Genomic DNA, 20,528 nt, shown 5'->3' with positions numbered 1-20,528 from the left:
TCTCACATACCAACTGTGTATTATTGATCAACAAAACAAACCTCACAACTGTTTTTCTGTTACTTTTTTTTGTTGCTCCAATTAAAATAATCTTAATTGTCATACCGTGGTTAATTAAATAGATTGAATGATGTTTAAACTGTTACTTAATGTGTCAAGATCAAGTTTGCAACTTTAAATAATAAATCTCTATCTCCATCTTATTTTTTTAAATAATTTTCTCTCTTGTTTTTCATCTTTACTCTTTTGCTCACTGTCAGTTTTTACTGGTTCTGTCCATTATTTGATTGGGTTCTGCGTTCTTCAAGCTTTCATTCATTTTAGGACAAATACTTAGTGATATAATAATGTATGTATATACCTACATAAAGAGAAGAAAGTAAGATAATATACATTTTTAAAGAGGAGAAGAGAGGTAATCTTAACCTTACATCTTATGTGAAAATCACCGTGAAATGGAACCTCTGGAAGATTTGGTTAGAACACGTAACCAACGAAAATTGAAAAGTCTTTGTCGAACGCGACTAACCATTGATTCCCCGATCCGTCAAAATTTGTGGCCAATTCTATGTAGTGCATATAAAGTAGGAGGAAGGAGTGGTGAGCTAGAAGCAATAGAAGCATCTTTACATCCAATTGGAACTAATGAATATCTCCCTGAAGATTGTCCTCGCAAATTACCATCTTTCATTGATCCTAATTACTGTCGATACTTTAAGCTGAGCCCTGATGGACAAAGATTAGTTGAACGTATCTTATGGATTTTAGCGTGTAAGCATAATGAAATTACCATTTGCCCATTACTATACCCTATTGCGGCTCTCTTCCTGCATTATCATGACATCACTCAAACATTAACCTCACTAACTTATTTATTGGGTAAGTTAAAGTATTGATTGTTTTAGTTACAAGTAAAGGCGTTTTAGTTTGATTTGTGATGAAATGCAGTTTGTCTTATTTTTAGTTTAATGTAAATTGCAAGATTGAGCTAGATAGCATAAAAAAGATCTCACCAAGATTCAAACATCGATTCATTTCACAAGCATTTCAAATGTCAATCAAAGTGCTGATTAACAATGAACCTTTGCGATTAAATGTTTATTTATTCAATGAATTAACACTATTTTGCTTTCTTCTTTCATTTTCATGTTGGTTTTCATTGGGATTTGCTATAATCATTGAATTGATGGCCTTTGATAATCTGTCATTAATGCTGTTAACACTACAAATACCGCCCATAAAACACTAACCTCATCATTTTCATTATCAAATTATCTGCAACAATTTCCAACAATATTCAAATCAATCACATGAATTACCTCTAAAAACCAAACAAATGCCAACCTTGTATTGTAACGCCAACTTCATCAAACGTTGATCAATAACATTTACCATGGCTGTTGATAAGAGTAGAAGCACCCTCATCAGGTATTGGTGGTAAAGATGGACCCTATTTACTTCCCCAATCACGAACCCAAATTGTACATCAAGCCTATGTTTTATTAAGATTAACCAATAAATTTGGTTTCCTACCGAGGCGAGGTTTCTTCACTGAACAACGAGAAAGATTAATCAAAGAAAATGAAATGGACGCCTGTTTTCTCGATTGGCTTAAATGGATTTTCATTGGTTTACCATTTGAGCATGTTATCAGAATAATGGATTGCTTCCTGGTTGAAGGTACCAAATTTCTTTACCGTATTGGTTTAACGCTCCTATTATTATACAAAAATTCCAGACCGGTTTCACCGCCCTCTCGTCTTGGTATGGTTACCAATAATGCTTTCAACAATTTCAAATCCTCCACCAACATTAACAATGGTTCCTCCTCCAACTTTACATCAACATCTACAACCACTACAAACACTACATTAACCTCCTCTTCATCTTCTTCGTCACCATTCACCTTGGACCTGATGCTGTCTTTCTGTGAGACAATTAAGTTAACGCCTGATGAGCTAATTACTGTGGCAACCCAGTTACGACGGTTATCTCGTGCTAAAATTGACCGAACCTACAAGGAGGCCTCCCACCGAAATGAAAAATTTAAAATACGCTCGGCTCCTTCATCACCTTATCATCATTTGGGTTATCATGACTTAACCCCGACCTCACCGAGGAAACTTGAAATGATTAGTCTTGATTCAGTTAAAATTACTGATTGTACTCGAATTGCACCCAGATCTCTTAAATCGTCTATATGTGATTGGCAGTTATTGGATATACTCTGGGATTGGATACCTGAAAGAACACTCATCAAAGAGCCGGTCATCATTTTTTGTAGTGATGTTCATGGTAACTCACTGAGTACTTTTTACGATAAGAATGAGGCCGTTGATCAATCAATTTTACTCATAAAAACATTAAACAATGAGGTAAATAGAAATATTGTTAATTGTTACAACTGATGACGATCATTTTCACCATCAATGCGAAGGTTGTCTTGTCGATAGAGGTAAAGGAAGAAGAAAAAGCGTTGGCAAAAGAAAATCTTTTCCATATGAAAAACATAGACACATCTTTTTTCCTACTTACCTTTCCATATTGCCAATTAAACTATCGTTTATCAAGAAATCCAATTTCAAAGCCAGAAAAATGATGAATGAAAAACTGATGAACAAGAGAGCCATTGATCACTGAAAAAATTGATATGTAATATTAAACTAGTTGATTTATTGTCATAGAAAGAGGATAGAAAAGAGTAATTTGATTTTAACTGACGACGTTAATCAACGTTTTAGGTGTTGATCCTATTTCACTTTGATATTACTTTTTGCATAGCTGAAAGGAAAAGAGCAATCATGTTTACCAAAGTTGATTCAGTTTATTCAGTTGAAACAACAACTATCAAATATCAATTAATTTGACTTTTAATTTTATTCTAATTTATCTTTTCTTGTTTATTTTAGATCTTCGGTGCATTCTGTTCTACCTCATGGTCCGATAGACTTGGAGCTGATAGGAAAGGTGCACAGAAACAATATTTCGGGACCGGGGAAACATTCCTATTCACTTTAAAACCAAAGGTTGCATATTACCCTTGGGTTGGTACCAAAGAATATGGTTCTGACCAAACGAAAAACATTCCTTGTTCATGTCAACTCTTCATGGCTGCTAATTCCAAAATGATAACCATCGGTGCTGGTAACGGAGTTGGCCTTTGGTTGGATGAGAATCTCACCAAGGGTAAAACGGAACAATGTGATACTTTTAATAACAAACCATTATGTACAAGTGGAGATTTTGCATGTTCAATTGTAGAGGTTATTGGCTTTATTTCATCATGGTGATATTATCCTATTGCTATTATTATTATTGCTATTATATTATATTATATTATTTCATTTACATATACATATATACATACATATACATCTACAGTAGCAAATTTACCAAAATTTTATTTTGCCCATTAAAAAGAAAGCGATTAGCCCAACTAACTTTATTACCTGATAGTTGTTTTCAAAATAATAGCTTTCATATTGACAACCAACGTCAATTTTTTCTCTCTTCATTAGTCTCTAGTCTATTTTTATTTCTCTCTCTCACTCTTTCTAACTTTAAACAAAATTAAAATGGACAAATGTTTTGCTATATGTAAATTGTGTTTTCATTTTTGTAGGCTCAGATTAGTTCAAATAGTAAATTGTAATTATAAATTGGTTAAGATTGTCCCTTTTTTTGTTTCAAGTGTGATAAAACTCAAATTTCCAAAAGCATGTGAATTGACTGTGTTATTGAATGTTTGTTATAAGTCTATCTTTATTTCATTTTGTTGATCAAACTCAAATTTTATCGATCTATGCGAATTTAAGAAAAATTATTTCCATTTTGAGATGTTTCATTGTTTTATTTTATTGTTCATATTGAGTGATAAATGACAAAGTAGGAAAAAAGTGCTAGAAAATTACTCCTTACCTTTAGATGAACCTGCTAAAGAAATGATTTAAAGACGAAACTCAAAAGCCATGGTTTGGAAAAAAATGTAAATTTCTTTGCCTGCAATTTTTCATTCTAAATGTACCTTTGAAAATATCGAAGCCTGCCATTTAACTATCAAAGCCAATGAATTTGACACCAATTTCCATACAAATTATTGTGCATATTATCAATTAAGTCTCAAGGAATTAAAGATTAGATAACCAGAAATGAAATAATTGATTTGCCATGTCTCCTAATGAATTGAATGGGAAAAGAAACAATATAAATGTTAAGAAAAAGAACAAGTTGAAAGTCGATTTTATATCTTCTTTATCAATGTTAAACTTGGAACAAAAGAAAAATGGCTTATCCAAGTTGACGCAAAAGGTCAAGAAAGTCAAACGATTAGCCATTTCTTTTATCAATGTTTACCAATTGACAAGCAGTAATATCGATAAGTAAACTTACTCACAATCAGATAGGATAATAAATTGGTGTCAAATGTATTCTTTGACTCGTTTAGTACATTCTTGAAATCACCTGAAATTGATCTTCTTTCCCGCTTATTGTAATCAAGTAGCAAGAGTAAAAAAAGAAAACAAAAAATGTTCATTCAAAATATACTTACATTGAGTTGCTTTATCTTTTACACAGAGTTTATTATTCCCAATAAAGATAATTGATTCACACAATTAACCGACACAGCGAAAAACAAAAACTTGAATCACAATTATTTCAATTATGTAATTCAATGTTACAATAAAAGTAAATAACTTTCCATTGTAATGACTCAAGGTTGCTCATTTTTACCAATTTCAATAAAACCGCTATCTTGTCGGTTGTTGAACCAAAAAGTCTATCACCATAACAACGGTAGTCAACAGCAACATCAACGCGGTTACCAAAACAAGAGAAGAAAAAAGTTGACCAAACTTGCATAATCTGGTTATCGAGACTTTTTTAATGTCTTTTTCATTTTCTTATCCAATTTCAAGTTCAATTAATTAAACTTTTATTTTGTTTTAACGACTAATTGTTGATAAATTAAAGATGTTTAAGTGTACAATTGCTCAGTTAATCAATTGTTACCAGCGTTTGCGTTGTTGTACAATCCAATGTAACTTTCAATGCGCAATGTTTTAGAGACAAAAGTAGCTCCTTTTCAATCTCACAGTAAGTTTGGAAACAGCTTCCACTTTATTAACAGTTTTGATACTTTTCTTCATGTAACCATATTCATCATTTTTTTTGATAAAATAATCCAAATAATCCATGTGAAAGTTGGACAATTTTTCACCTTTAAACCGATCCTCAACTTGACCATTAAATCTCAAAGTTTGGTTTCCATCTTTACCCAATTCTTTCCATCATATTTGGTTATTTTGTTTTTTCGTCAACAACTTCTGTCAATAGTATTTACCATCAAAGTATTTATAGCAACAACATGGTTTAAACATTTTTTGCTCATCAAGTGAAACAAGGAAAACCGTTACAGAGAATAACAAAAGAAGAACATTTTTAGTTCTAAAAATAAAGCAAAAAAACTAGGTTTTTCTTGATTCTACTTTTCGTGTTCATGTGTTTTAATGTCACCAGGATTGCGATTGATTTAAAAGTTTGACCAAAAATGTACCAATTGCCTCATCAACACCAACAACATCACATTACATTTGACAATGATGGAAGTATTCCAGTCTTTTATCGATACCAATATGATAGTGACTACAATGCGATAATCAACAGTAAATGTGTTTCCACAAGCTCAACCGATGGACCAGTGAAACAAGATGCAACCGATGATAATCCAGTCAAAGAGGATTCCCTATCATTTACCTATCCTCTAATCTCATTCCTATTCTCTCTCCTTAACATTACCATTAATACAACTCTAGTCTATTTATTTTACACCGAAAATCAACAAGCATGGTTCATATTGACCCTCTCTCTACTTGTAATACCCTTTCTAATGGTCAATATTTTTAGCATCAAATGGTGAGTAAACATTTCGTTCACATTCAAACCCAAACTCAAGTCAACCCGACAATTTCATTATCAACCAATAAATCAATAGTGACTATAAACAGAAAGACCGTTGTATCATTATAACCAGAAAATTGCTCTTGATTTTCATCTTTAGAAAACCCTTTTTTAGCAAACAATTTTTTCCAATTCCAAACTAAAGGGTGAAACATTGAACAGCAAATGAAAAACAAAGGATTGCGTGATAATTCAACATTATCTGTAACTAAACACTCACTGGGAGTAGAGAAGAAACAACAACTGTAGCAAAAAATAACCCAAGTACAAATATAATATCGAAAAAGGAAGAGTAAAAATATCATTTCAGTTTCATTTTCATTTCTTTTGAAAAAAAATCCTTTTCCTTGCATGTGAATTCAAAGGCAAATTATTTAATATAATAACAATTTCACAACAAAAGTTGAATGAAAATAAAAACAAAAAGGAAAAATAAAAAGCAAACCAACAGGGAATGAAACATTGAGAATAACTTAAGAATGAATTTGTTGCTGGTTTTGTTTTTTATTATATTTTGCATGTATTGTCATTTCCTTTTTTTTCCGATAATATTTCTGAACAATCCAGCAAACCTGAAATAATCATTGATTCATTGAAAATGCAGCAGCAAGAAAAAAAGGAAACTTTGTAACCATTTAAGAAACAATTTCCAATGAAAATGATACTTACATGGTTAGAGGAAAGTTTAAAGCAATAACAATAATAACATTTTCTCACAAATTATCATCATCATCATCATGTATACATAACATGATACTAATAAGTTATGACTTGTGTTTCATGTTATTCAATTTCCATCTCAATGTTACCATCAATTTGTACCATTTTCATCTTCCATTTCATTCACTCACCTAATCTTTACTTTTTTTTGAAACATTTTCTTCCATTTTTGTCATCATCATCATTTATTGCTCTTGAAGATTCTGTAAAATCCGGAAAATGAATTGATAGATCGCTTGTCCTTCGGAACTGACTCCGGATGTCCTTATTACATCGACATGAATCCACAAGAAAATGACATCTCTTAAAGTCTCATCTTCATCTTCATCTTTTCCCATCTTTTTTGCATTCAAATGTCAATATGAAAAAGTGTCTCTCAAGTTGCTCTTCGTCTTTTCCTCGATATTTTTCCTTCTCAAATCAGATGACATGATAAGTGAAAGATGAAAATGAATTGCAGAGAAGACAAAATTCCAGAATAATTTCATTCAAACGTATCAATGAGCAACTTTTCTTGATCAGTATTTCACCATTAAACCCACAAATCCAATTAATGACAACATTAACTCAAGATGATTCAATTTTCATTTCTAATCTCATTTAACCATCAATTTACCCATGAAAATGTTAACCATAACAATCTTAGCCATTCAGATCAATGTTAACCAAAAATAATGTAATAATTGAATAATGCAAAAAAAAGAGAGAGAAAAGTCCTGCAAGAAAATTTCATGTCAACACTTTGAAAACCCAAATGAACATGAAAAGGTGTTGCATTAGCTAATTAGTTGATTCCAATTTTATCATCTAAAATGTTTACTCCAAATTTATTACTCCAGAGAAGACGAGAAAAAAAAGAGAAGAAAAAATGCAAACATTTTCTCCATCAAAGTTCATAAGGACTGAAGAGAGAAGAAAAAACGATTCTGTTTCTTTCGCCTTTCCTCACCACATTTACCTCCATTAACATGATCATACTGTGCAATATCAGTTGTTTGCTTCACAACTAATTATGAATCAAAAATGCTTTAATGTGACAGGATAAGTTGGAGAGAAACTATCATTACTCATGGAAAGCAGAACCAGAATAAATCCCATGAAGAAAAAAAGTTGTTGTTTAAACCATTTTGTGCAAGTTTTTTTTCTGCTTCTTGGAAAAGCAAAGTTTACAAGAAAAATGATTTACATGAAATTCATGAAATGTCAATTTAATGAAAGCTGTGGTTGAGCTTTTTGTGCTTTTCTTCATCAACAGATAATGAGTTAACACAGGCTCTTCAGTTAATGAACAGGCAAATTTCACGAGTCAGGAAAAAAGGGTGAAAAAAGGTTTATCTTGAATCAAATTTTGACGTGAATCGTTAATCTTTAAATTTCACTCTAAACTCAACTTTATTTCACTCTTGAATAACAATATCGAAATCTCATCTTGATTATTCCATAAGTTAATCTTAAACTGTGATCATTCTGATTAATCACAATTTCCATCTCATGTTAATCTCATTAATATCGAGGAAAAATATTGAGAGGCAATTTTTTATTCCCAAAACTCATAACTCATTCCATCCCATGTTTATAAAATTTCATGAATAGAATTTATTTTTAAATTTTTTCTTTTTGTCCCTCATTCTTGTCCCAATTCATGATGATGAAGATGAATTTGCATGTTAAGCTTGAAAGGCGGGAAGATGAAGAATGCAAAAAAAGATCGTTTATCAGTTGAATCACGAGTGAAAAAAAGAGCTTCACTAAATTGTAATGAAAAGCAAAAAAAGAGTTACTAATAGTTGAGATAATAAAATAATAGGAGTTAACTGGGAGTGAATTTTATGATAATTATTAGTGTTACAAAGGATAAGAATAGTTAAGAATAAGTAAAACTAAGTTATAATAATATTACAAATGATATGAATAATGTGAAATCAAGTTTGATCAGAAGAACTTTTTTTCACTCAATTTTCATGGTGTTTCACCAAGATTATTCAAGATTGATTACTAAACTTTATCTCATTCTTTTGTTTCTCATCATTATTACCATGATGATGATCATTATTGTTTCTTATTATCATTGTTCAATCAATTATCTTGAATAGTAAAAAGTGTTTAGAATAAACTTTTTTTCGAATTTTTTTTGGATCAATTTCAATGTTTGGGTAACTTAATGCTCAATGTTTGTCCATCTTAATCTTATCCATTTGTTTCCTTTTCCAGGTACATTCAAGATTATCGTACAACTGAACCTTGTGCACCTCGTCGACCCAAATTAACTCTATTCCAATGGATTCTGAAAATATTTGCTCATCTTTTGCTGATTGGACATCTTTTCAGGTAAAAAGAGTTTAACGATTTTTCTTCTTCTTCTTTCATAATCTTATTTTTGTACAACCAGAAAAGTCTTCATATTTCACTGATTTTTACCAGAAAAAATGGCATTTAATAGAAGCAGGAAAATTCCAATCATGATGATGTTAATGAACAAGAAAATGGTCAAATACTGAAAATTAGTTATCTTTCGATCATCAGCCAAATGATGATAATGATGTATTATTTTTCCTGTTTTTTGTTTCATTCCCTGGCAAAACACACAAAATAATTGATAATCATTTTGAGTTCATCGTTTTTTTCCTCTTTTTTTCTTCATGGTTTACCTTTTTCAGTGTGACTTGTATATTAATGAGTTCAACAATTACTGAATGAACAGAGGCAATGAGTTTATCGGGAAAATATTGATTCAAATATAGCAGAAAAGCCAAATTTCCTTCAGATTCAATCAAAGTATTGAAATATTTTTGTCAAGAAAATGATCAACTTTGATTGAAATGAAAATGATTGAGTTGCAAAATTGCCTTTACTCTTTGATTTTCATCAATAGCAACCATGGAAATTACATGTAACCATTCAACTTAAATTGATTTGGTAAAGTCGATGGATTGTCTCATTTTATCTCGACTGGTAATGATTAACTTTTAATTAGCTTCTTTACCATTTCAAGTTTGATTAAAATACAAGAGTCGATTTAATGGACTGCAAGTGTTGAGAGTTAAATAATGGCTTAATAACAATGAGAGGGAAATGATGAAAGGAAAAAGATGATTAAAGATGAACAAGGAATCATGCATTTAAATCTATTTTGGTGTGAATCAGTTTGATGAGGAAAAGATTGAACTCTATGTAATCTTTATCTTCATCTTTTTTTTCATCTTTTTGCTTATTTTTGCACAATTAGAAGGAGAGAGAGAGAAAAAGTTTAACTAAAAAGATGAGATAAGCTGCATAAACTTCTTGATACATGATGAAAGTTCACCAACCTATTTCTTCTTATTAACCTTAATATAATCTCTATGCTCACCATTATCTTGCTCTTCATCCTTCTCTTCCTTTTCTCCTTTTCTTCGTGACTTTGGCTTCTTTTCATCCCTGTTTAATGGTCCAGTTATCATTGAGTTCGGTGTAAATATTTAACAGTTAAATGTATCCTTACCACGCGTCTCTTTGTGTGTAAACAATTGAAGGTGATGATGATGGTTATGATGAGGGAAAGAGTTGAAAAGTTTTCACAGCAAATCATCATTTGAAGCAAATGAAATGAACAGACTTGAAGTTGCTTACTGAAATGAGGCGACAAGTTTACTCTTGACTTTAAATCAATTTTTCCTCTCAAATTCCAATCGTCTATTGATGGTAAAGAAAAGGATATTTTTGTATTTTATCAGCCTTTTAAGTTGACTTTTGAAGAGCAAATCTAATGTTGCTTTATGAATCCAATGAATATTTATTTCGTCTCATCCTTGACTTTTTTTCCGGAATTGTTCAGACTTTTTCACTGATTAACTCTTCAACCTGCATAATTCTGATTAGATTCTGTTTTTATTGCTGGTACTTTGTTTTTTCTAATCTCCATGCATTGGAATGTATTGGTGAAAAAAACGCAAGTTCACAGTTAGACTTTTGATGGTCATTAGAAGCTTTTTTCATCATTGATTTTGTTAGTCAAATTTGCTAGATTTCAAGGGAATCTTTGCATTCATTATCAAAACAGCTGTAGTTTTGAAGGTGATGCTAAGGAATGAAACAGTTACCTGGTAATCAAATTTAATTAGATGGATTAGAGTTTTACTCAACCATTGGATGCAAAAAACAACGAATTGATCTAATCAATGGTGGAAACACAAATTCTGTCATGAATATTCATTATATTGTCCATGCAAGTAAATTTAATCTAGATTCATGTCTTGACTTCAATCCAATTGAATCCTTATTTGACCCATTTCTCATTGGTGCTGGAATCCACTCTGTTATCTCAATAAAATGGAAGAAAATTTTTTCCAAAATTTTTCTTGAGTTAACGATAAATATCAAAACTTTAACAGCAAATTCACTCACTAAAAGTGTTGTTACGTTTATGATCTACCAGCATGAACTAATCCAAGTTCAGCAATGAAACTAACATAAAGCTAACCGTTTCAGGCATAACTATCGAACAGTTTTACGCGGAAACTTTAAGGTCATATCTTAATAATCGAGTTTTGAAGAGTATTAATGTGAATAAACAAACGCGCATGAGATCAATGACAATGGCTTTAACCCCTTTCAGGAATTATCCGCTCTAATTTTCATCTTTTTCAAGATTTTCTTTCGTAAAAAGTAAAACATGAATAATTTTACCAATTTTGTTTATTAATTTTTAATATCAATGTTTAATGAACATTTTTTGAATTTATCACAATCGAGTCAATCATATTTCAAAAGTATAAATAACTACAGTAAAGTACCAGATAATGTCAGTAATGTCTACACAGCAAGTGCTATTCATTGAGCAAAAAACGTTTGGTTAATCGAAATAACTGACAAAATCTAAATCAATTGTCAGAAAAGCTTGCCGATCAACATTATCAAGCTCAAGATTATCAATTGAGCTGAAATTTGGCAAAATTTACAATTTTCTTAATATCCTGATAGTTTCAACCAAAACTTTCTTTACACGAGATGTAAACGAGAGGTTGAGAAGCCATTGATTACTGATATTATCTGGTACTTTACTGTATTAAATTCGTAAATAAAAAAAATTGTTTTATACCATTGGATAACTTCAACACTGTTCAAAACATAAACACTTTTTCACACTGACAAGGAGTCATCCACGCTCTTATGTTTGCACATCTACCTGGCTGTCAGCTGTCAACAAGTAAGCGGCCCATGGACCCACTGCTCCTATTGGAGGAGGAGGCTGAACCACCACTATAGCTCTTCCTGATGCTGCACCAAATCCATAGAGGGTCAGAATAGCCACAAGATAAAACACTTTGAAAAGATTGAAATTCATTTTGAGTTGATACTTGATATGTTGAATGGATGAAGGTAACACACAAATTTAGTTTATTGTAATGATGATTTTGAGGAAAATTTTCATTCTTTAATAAAGTAAAATGACAATCCTGAGCAAATAAGGAGCCTCAAATGAGGCGCTTATCTGTTCCAACGAGGCTTTTTATTTTTGTTGACGAAAACCATAAAGAGCTGTTCAAACTTTTTAATTCCTAACCTAAAGCTCTAATTCATGCATATGCTTACGTAAATTGACTGAACTTTTTGTATTAATTTATTCTGAATTCATCCAGCTGCTGCAAACAAATAATTAACAATTTATTTTTGATGAATGACCTGATTAGTTGTTGTCAATATTGGCAATTATTTATTTTAAGGGCAACATCGGTCTTTGACTTTTGTTTTTGTCTCTTGACTCTCAAAGCTTTAAACTTTAACATTCAAGTTTCAGCATTTGAATTCATGTTTTTTGAAATTGAAAGTCCAAGTGAAATGCGATGAAATTCATCAATTTCAATATATTCTTTTCGATCTAGATCAGTTTCTTGAATTGAAAATATATGAAATTAATCCATGAGTTTCTCTTGAAGGTTTCTTTATCAAACGCGGTTACATCAATCAATCCTATCGAAATGCTTGTTGAATTTTTCAATGAATAAATGGTGAAGTTTCTTCGTTTGAATCCAAGTTTCAAGATTATTGGATCATGATTGGGTATTTTTGTTCAACTTGTTGGACCAAATTTGTAAATTGAAAGTCGAGTTGCAATTTTGAATGCAAAAACATGTAAGGTTATCATCAGTTGAGCTCTTAGAGATGAATCCATTTCAATTTCAGTCTAATTTGTGCCTTTGAGTCATATTCATCATTATTGACTCATTGTTATCATTATTTTCCTGTGCATCTCTACTCTTTTTGCATATGAAGAGAATCAAATTTCTAAAGATAAATGCTTTCAATCTGTGAATTTTGTTTTTGTTCAGTTTTTCTTTTTTTGCTTTTCTTTCTTTTTTTTCTATTATGTTTACGAATTTTCACATCTTCAAAATGAAATGGCAAGATCAAGATAAAGTTGAGAAATGTTAATAGAAATGAATGGGAAGAATAGGGTGAACAAAAGATGCAAGAAAAGTAACAGTATCTTCGAACTGACAAAAAGTTTGTTCATAAGCTGTTTTATCTTGTTTACTGATGAGATTGAATTTGAATTTCACTTTTTCCTCCTTCAAAGTCAACTTAAGAATACACTTTGATTCCCTAAATATTCATGGATTTATGTTTGGTGAATGGAAGAGTAAAACGTAATGCACGCGAATACAGTGAATCGATCATCTTGTTACAGGATAAATCAACCAAAAGTAAAAGGCAAACGGACAAAATTTATTGTTTTTCAAACAATCTCACTTCAAAAACGAAGGAAAATTTCCATCCGATCCTGCTATCGAATTGCTAATTGATAAAAATATGAACAAACTCTCATCAAACAGATAAGTCGTTACATGAAAATTCATCTTATGCATTTTCGAGTGAAATGGCGAAACTGAAACAACATTTCATAGCCAGGAAATAACTTTGAAAATTCAAGTTCCTTTTGAGATGCTGAAGCAAAATGAACAAGCGAAATTTATTTAATAAAACGATGCTTGTTTGATGTTAAGATTGTAATAACAGTCTGTAAGATAATCGTTCCCTTATGTAGACGATCCCAGCATCCTGAATAAATAAGCAGCTCTTGTTGATACGAAATTTTGACAAAACATTTGCATCTTCTTTTATTTATTTTCAGTTAAGTTTTAAGTTGAAATGACTATAAGTAAATCACTTTTTGTATTAACTAGCTCTTGAATTTATTCAGTTGATAAAAAAGTAATTGACCATAAATTTCGATGAACTCGAGATGATAATTACCTGTTCCATTGAGCCATTGTTCAAGTTTCATGGAAACATTACAATTTTCATCAATCAATTTCAACACAAAATTTGCATGTTTATCAATTTTCTTTAATCCAATCTCTCAAAGCTATTAATTGACAGTCCATAGTTGATTAAATATTCGGGTTATTCTGTTCAATATAAACCTCATTATCATCATGTTAATCAACAACATGATAGAATCCCTTGAGGCTGTTTTCATTGATTTCACTGTTGGTATGAAAAAGGAATGAAAGCTGGAGAAAAGAAAAACTAATATTCTTTTGTTATCATATTCAACTTGTTTTACCATTTTATCAACATAACATCAACAGAGAACTGAGCTGATAATCTGATGAATAATCATGCTTTCTATCATGCATAAATAACTCTTTAACTGTCAGCTTATATTTGCCATTGAATCTTGAAATAATTTCAAGACACAGACAAGAAAATTACATGTTGATTGATTTTTTCATTTATCAATGAAATTCATTTTCCATGAACAAGTTTGTTCATTCAAATATTTAAACTTGTGGTTTCAGATGAAATTAGATTTCGAGTCATTCCTCTGAATAAAGAAACATTTGTTGATTCATGAAAGTTGAAAAGAGCATCATGAGTCTCACAAGGCTCGAGATAATTGTTTATCACTCAATAAAATTCACTCATTTACGCACATTGATCAAACTGTTTACAGGTAAAATTAGGTTATTCATTTGGAATGAGTTTTGAAAAACATGTTTGTTAATCAGAGAAATTGAGATTAAACATTCTATTTTATCGATTTAAAAAGAATGAAATTTTCCATGTAAATGGTTATTACTAGTCGTCACTCCAAGTCATTAATATTTGTATTTTATTGTATTATAATATAATATTTATTAGAAGCTTTGCCAATCACCTTTTTCAGCTTCAAGGGAATCCAATAATGTAAAACACTCGAATGTTTGATCAAATTTCCTTTTTCGTTTCAAGTGGTTGACAAAATGGTGCTGTGGCTGGCTGTCAATGGTTCCTTGTCATTTATGGAAATTTTGACCAGTTGAATCGGGATAAATCATTTGAAATTCAATTGAACCTGTTTCTCATCTTTGCTTCATCAGCCATTATCAATGGTTTCTGGACAAGCAGAATTGCCCTAGGGTAGAGAGGAAAAGGCAGAAAGGCAGAAAAGTGATGAAAATTTTTACAAATAAATGTGACTAGGCGATGATAATGAGTGGTATAGCGTATTAACTGATTGAATATCTGAAAGGAAAAGTCTGATTTGCTTTGAGCAATTCATTTCTTATTTATCAACTTCTTTTTCTCATGAAATGAAACATAATCACTTCCGATTCTTATATCTATTCGAAAACTATTCAATTGTTCATTTCATCGTTTCCAATTCAATTGTTTCTTTGGATACGAAATTTTATTGTAAATTGAAATTTCATCTTAATCTTTCTCATCTTTCATGAAAAATTATGATACTAACGACTGTTGTTGTGAATGAATCATACCAATGGTTGTAAGTAAACAGTCAAATCTGTTTGTTTCAGAATGTGTGTCTTGTAGATCGCAAAATGTGTTGCGTTTGGTCTTGCAACTGTAATGTACTAGTTAAAAAATTAACCGTTGAAAAGATGAAGTAAATTTTCTCAAAACCAATTGCTTAACTTAACGGTATGACACTCATATCCTTTGGACAGCATGGGTTATGAACATGTAACAAACATAAACTAATCTGGATAATTAGGCACTCTCAAAAAATGATCTTTAAATGTCATCAAAAGGTCAAATAACGAATTGACCTTGAGCGTTCGAGCTTAGGGTTCATCACTCAGATCTGAGGTCTTTCGTCAACCGTTCGTAATTTATAACTAGAAACAAGGACACAGAATAAAACGCCAAGTACTTGTGAAAGCTTAAAGTTTACTGGGATGTTCGTAGCGTACAAGAGAATAAGCAATTTCCTCGAATTGCTTTTATTCGTATTCCGTATTAACGGTGCTTGTAAACTTAAATGTCAATAACTCATGAAGCGTTCATGACAGAGTGTTACAACTAGATTTACAAGATTCATTCACTTCTGAAGTTATGTTATAACCTCAGTCCGACCTCCAACATAGCTCAGGAGCGATGGAAGAATATCATGTCTCTAAATCATCTACGAGCCGAGTAATAGCCAAAAAAATCGTACAAATGAGCTGAATTGTTTTGTTTTCATTTTCAATGTAATCACGTTTTTAGAAATAAGTTTCCTCTGCTCTATTCCTCGGTTTAAGTTCATCATAAACGAGAGCGATTATAGCTTGTGTCTATCATTTTATGTCAATTGCAATCTAAAATTATTCATTAAGATTTTTCATTTTTTTTTGTGAAAAATTACAGAAGTTTATGCTAAACGGAAAAATCTCAAGAAATGACTTTTCAAGAAAGACTCAATATTGATATGAGCAATCACGTTTTTCAAATTATTAATTCCATACATTTTCATGAAATCAGTTATAGCTTTCAATCAAATGAATTTTATATTATATTACAATATGTTTAGCTTCATGCAATATTATATTGTTGTATGACATTGTTTTATGTAGTAATTTTTGATTAGAAATCACAATTTTCCGTTTCTTTTATTTTCTTGTAGTTAAATTTTTCTGTCTCAAACAGAAAAGGAAAAAGCAAGTTTTGAAGTGATTATTTATTCCTTATTTTAACTTGAAGGCATTTATGAATTTTCCCTCCAAGTTAAGGAATGAAAATAGTAAAGCAGAAAAAAGGTTGAAAAATTCAGTGAAATGTTTCTTTTCTCTTCAGATTCAGCAAAATTTCACGAATGAAATACCTTGACTTGCCTCGATGAGAATGCAAAAAATGAATGTAAAAGAGTTTCTCAAATTTTCCATTCCAATGTCCAGAGCAACGAAAATCAATCAACCAATTGTAATTTAATTGCATCCAAATAAAGTTTACTTTTTCTTCCATGAAACTTATACTAGGTCAGACGATCGCTCGCCAAAAATCGGAGCGTTAGAGAACAAAGTGTTTCAAGATTTCAAAATGCATGAGCAAGGAAATGGTTGATCTTAGCTATTTTCAGATATGGAAATACCATTTCCATATCTGAAAACACCCACTCTACACCACGAGGAGGTGTCAACCACGTAGAGCACCTAGATAAAAAAAGAAAAAAAAGAAAAAATGATTACAATATATTCTATGAGAATTGATGTTAATCGAGAATAATGGTATACAATGGTTCAATGAAAATGAGTTTAATGTTAATAGAGCAAAATTATCTGACAAAAACATGAAAAATTACAAATAAAGTTACATAAATCTTTTCAAAAATTTTTTTCTAAGAATAAGCTGAGGGTTTTTAGAAAGATTATTTATTCTATCTTTCGATATTATCTGATCAATGATTAAGCTTTGAAGATTCTTAACTCTACTGAGGGCAACATATGTTGAACCCAGATCAGATTCTGAATCTCCTATATTAACTACTGCTTTAGAAAGTGTCAATCCTTGAGACTTATGGATTGTGATTGCATGCGCTAAAACGACTGGAAATTGTTTCCGCCAGCGTGGATTACCATCTGTTTTCCAATGTCTGGTTATTGGCGTAATAGGGATAGCATTATCTTCAAAAATAGGGCCTTGATAATTATCAAACTCAATCATAAGGGCGATTGGTACACAAGGAGGTCTTTGATCACGCTCGTAGACAATGGCCTTTAACGTTCCCAATGCACCGTTGACGAGTCCAACATCAGTCCAAAGATTAGCACGCAACATGACTCTAGAGCCAACAGATAACTTGAGACATTGTTCTAAGCCTTGTGCTTTATCTGTCTTTTCTCTTTTTGCATCCTTGCTGCTATTAGTTGCTGGAATGAGTGCAACCGGATTACCACAAGAACGCAATAGATTTTCGTTAAACGCATCAGTCATTGCATTTTTTGGAAACAATCTTATTGCATTCTGAAATTGGGAAAGTTCTTGCTTGGAAACAATTCCACTTCGTCTTGAGTTGAGTAGCTCAAACTGCTCATCAGTCAAATATCCATTCGCGACTCCGTCTAATATTGCACGAAATTGCTCTTGCTCTTGTCCAGCTTGTCTGTGAGAAGTTGTCAACAACAAGAATTTTTGAAAACTTTCAACTAAAAGTTTTCCCATATTTGCATTAACTGAATGTGCATTACTGTAAAGTGCGTTGTTTTTTACAGGTGGAAGCTGTTGAATATCACCAAAAAGATAAATAAGGTACCCCCCAAACGGCTCGTCTGCACTACCTGCGGCTTCTTGTAGTCTTTGTGATATCTGTGTCAGAAGACGAAGTCCTATCATTGACATTTCGTCTATTATGATTAGCTTGACTTTCGACATCTTTAACTGGAACTTGCGTAGACTTTCATCTCTAAGAACTTTTGAGTCTTTTGGTGCAATTTTCAAGCCAGAATGTATTGTTTTACCGGCAATATTAATTGCTGCAGCACCAGTGGGAGCCAGTAGACTAACAGAGTCTGGGCCAAATTTTTCACGGAATTCTTGTGTTAAAGCACTAATCAAATAACTTTTTCCACTACCTGCTTTGCCCTGAACCATGATGCGCTTCAAAACAGGTTTTCTCGATTGCAATAGAGCATTGATCTGGATTAAAGCAATATCCATAACCTTCTGCTGATCTTCCGATAAGTTGTAAGTGGCACGATTATTTGCTCCACCTCCGAGTAGGAATGTTTGTCTTTGTAATGTCATCCAATCAATAAGAACTTTTTTATCCTCACCAGATACAGAACAAACTTCCCAATAGTGTGCAACATCGATTTCTCTTCGGCCAAGGTGTTCAGGCTCAGTGATATTAGGTACAGCTCTTGAAATCGCCATTTCTGGGTCAAGGTGTAAATCAAACTCATCGACATCTGGATCGTCTTCAAATGAATCCTCAATGTCAAGATTCATATATTCATCTCCCAAAGCGTCACGAATTTCATCATATGCACGGCGCCAAGGAAATTGGTTTGTTGAAAAAGGTTCAATGATTGTTTCCATGCGATTTCTCCAAGGCTTGTGTAGCACTACTTTCACCTTGTAGTATTTCTCATTTTCAACTGCATCATCAGTTATCTTAAATTTAGGAAAATATCTTACAATCGCACCAGTTTTGCGTTTGATTATTTTCTTTGATGCATAACGATAATCTCTGGCAAACGAAAAAAGAGAAAGATTTTCAAGATGTTCATTTCTCTTTTTATACCTTTCAATTAGTGCTGTATCTATGTTTTCATCAGAATCTGCAAGTCTTTTCCAACTTTCATCTTTTATCAGCAGGGTAACGAAGGAACGCGATGCATGAAATAACGGCCATCCCATTAATAGGTGTGATACTTCTTGTGCTGAGAAATCTCGTTCTGCTGTGGAACTAACCAGAAGTTTCCTAACAAGTGAAGCGGCTGGGGAGCTTGGATCCGCAATTTCAGCCATATTTTTCAACAAATCACGATAATCACTGGATTCTGTCTCGGCTTTTGCTGCATACTTGACAATATACAACAGAACTGCTTCTTGTGAAAGTATTGGTGTGAAATCAGTGTTACCACGCCAAACTTGCGTTATGAAAGGATTGTATTTTGCAAGATATTCATCATTCCTTTTAGGCTCGAATTTCCATCTTTTCTCTTTGACAATCTTATCTTCATCAGACAAAGAATGTGGAAATCCAAAACGACATTCTTCGACTCTAGTTCCTCTTTTTTTCCTCAAACAATGCGCACCATGTCTAGTGTGTCTCTGTAAGCGATTGATGATAGTAGTCAAGTCATACTGGTCAGCCAAGATTTCAGAAAATCTTTTTCTTGAAGGGTGAGTTTCACTTGGCGGGTGCGTGTGATCAGGATTCCATGCTCTTGACAATCTAGCACAAAAATTAGTTAAATAGTGTAGTTGAGAATCTGTAATATCATCAAGTTTAGTTAGTCTTGGACCATCTTTCAACCACAAAACACCGTGAATATGCGGGCTTCCTCTCCATTGCCATTCGTATCTGTACCAGTAATCAGAAACATCGTAGCAAGGAAAGACAACTTCTCGCATGAATGTCTCTGCTCTTTTTTGGAAAAACCAAGCTGTGATGAGAGGGTTTTCGTGCATAAGCCGCCTTCGATTGGACTCTATGGACGTATCTATATTGTTAGAAGGATCTAGTAACTGAAACAAATCAGGCCAATGGTAATCTGCCGCAGACAATGTGAAAAAAACGTGTGGGGTGGATAACTGCTCGACCATGTCGTGTAGCTCACCAGACCGTTGGTACCAATAGCTCTTAGAAGAGCGAAGTTTTCCAGCATAGAACATGATTGAATCAGCAAGATGTGGGTTTACGGCTATCCGCTCCAAAACAGCTTCAGAATCGAGATTACCGAATTCGTTTCGTTTAACATATAGATTACCTTGCATAATAGCTTGCCATCGCATTATAGAATTGAAAGCGAAAAAACGGAATCGAGAATCCTTAGCAAATCTACCGTCTTTATATTGCATCAAAAACTTGAAATAATCGATATAGCTAACATTTTGATCTCTTCCCTGTCGAAAATCGCACCTACCATAAGGGAATAGTGTGG

At 32.3% G+C, this 20,528-nt stretch overlaps 2 protein-coding genes and 1 long non-coding RNA gene across 4 annotated transcripts in view; 2 read left to right on the top strand and 1 right to left on the bottom strand.

Moving 5' to 3' along the window:
• The first annotated feature begins 32 nt into the window (after nt 1-32).
• sky (GTPase-activating protein skywalker) lies at nt 33-3,596 on the top strand. 2 transcript variants are annotated; one of them, XM_015925580.3, is made up of 3 exons: nt 33-771; nt 1,409-2,375; nt 2,910-3,596. In XM_015925580.3, exons 1-3 carry the CDS (start codon nt 758-760, stop codon nt 3,288-3,290), a joined length of 1,362 nt encoding a protein of 453 aa, XP_015781066.1. In that variant the 5' UTR covers nt 33-757; the 3' UTR covers nt 3,291-3,596. The 2 variants fall into 2 exon arrangements, with proteins under 2 accessions (XP_015781066.1, XP_015781065.1); XM_015925579.3 differs by having other exon boundaries at nt 33-879; nt 1,414-2,375.
• Nucleotides 3,597-3,823: 227 nt separating this feature from the next.
• LOC149094746 (uncharacterized) lies at nt 3,824-4,744 on the bottom strand. The gene is made up of 2 exons (XR_016197890.1): nt 4,550-4,744; nt 3,824-4,174 (listed from the first exon to the last, which is right to left on the bottom strand). It is a non-coding gene; the product is annotated as an uncharacterized LOC149094746 (long non-coding RNA).
• Nucleotides 4,745-4,852: 108 nt separating this feature from the next.
• Nucleotides 4,853-20,528, top strand: part of LOC107359089 (XK-related protein 6) — a 55,070-nt gene continuing 39,394 nt past the window's right edge. The window contains exons 1-2 of the mRNA XM_015925539.3: nt 4,853-5,913; nt 8,890-9,006. Of these exons, the coding sequence (XP_015781025.1) occupies nt 5,549-5,913; nt 8,890-9,006 (482 nt within the window). The 5' untranslated portion in view covers nt 4,853-5,548. The remainder of the gene's footprint in view (nt 5,914-8,889; nt 9,007-20,528) is intronic.

Source organism: Tetranychus urticae, chromosome 1 (genome assembly GCF_039701765.1).
Source record: "Tetranychus urticae isolate SD_2017Ah chromosome 1, NJAU_TeUrti_SD_1.0, whole genome shotgun sequence".
Lineage (NCBI taxonomy): Eukaryota > Metazoa > Arthropoda > Arachnida > Trombidiformes > Tetranychidae > Tetranychus > Tetranychus urticae.
The sequence above is the reverse complement of the archived record's forward strand: the minus strand, read 5'-3'. Positions and strand labels throughout refer to the sequence as shown.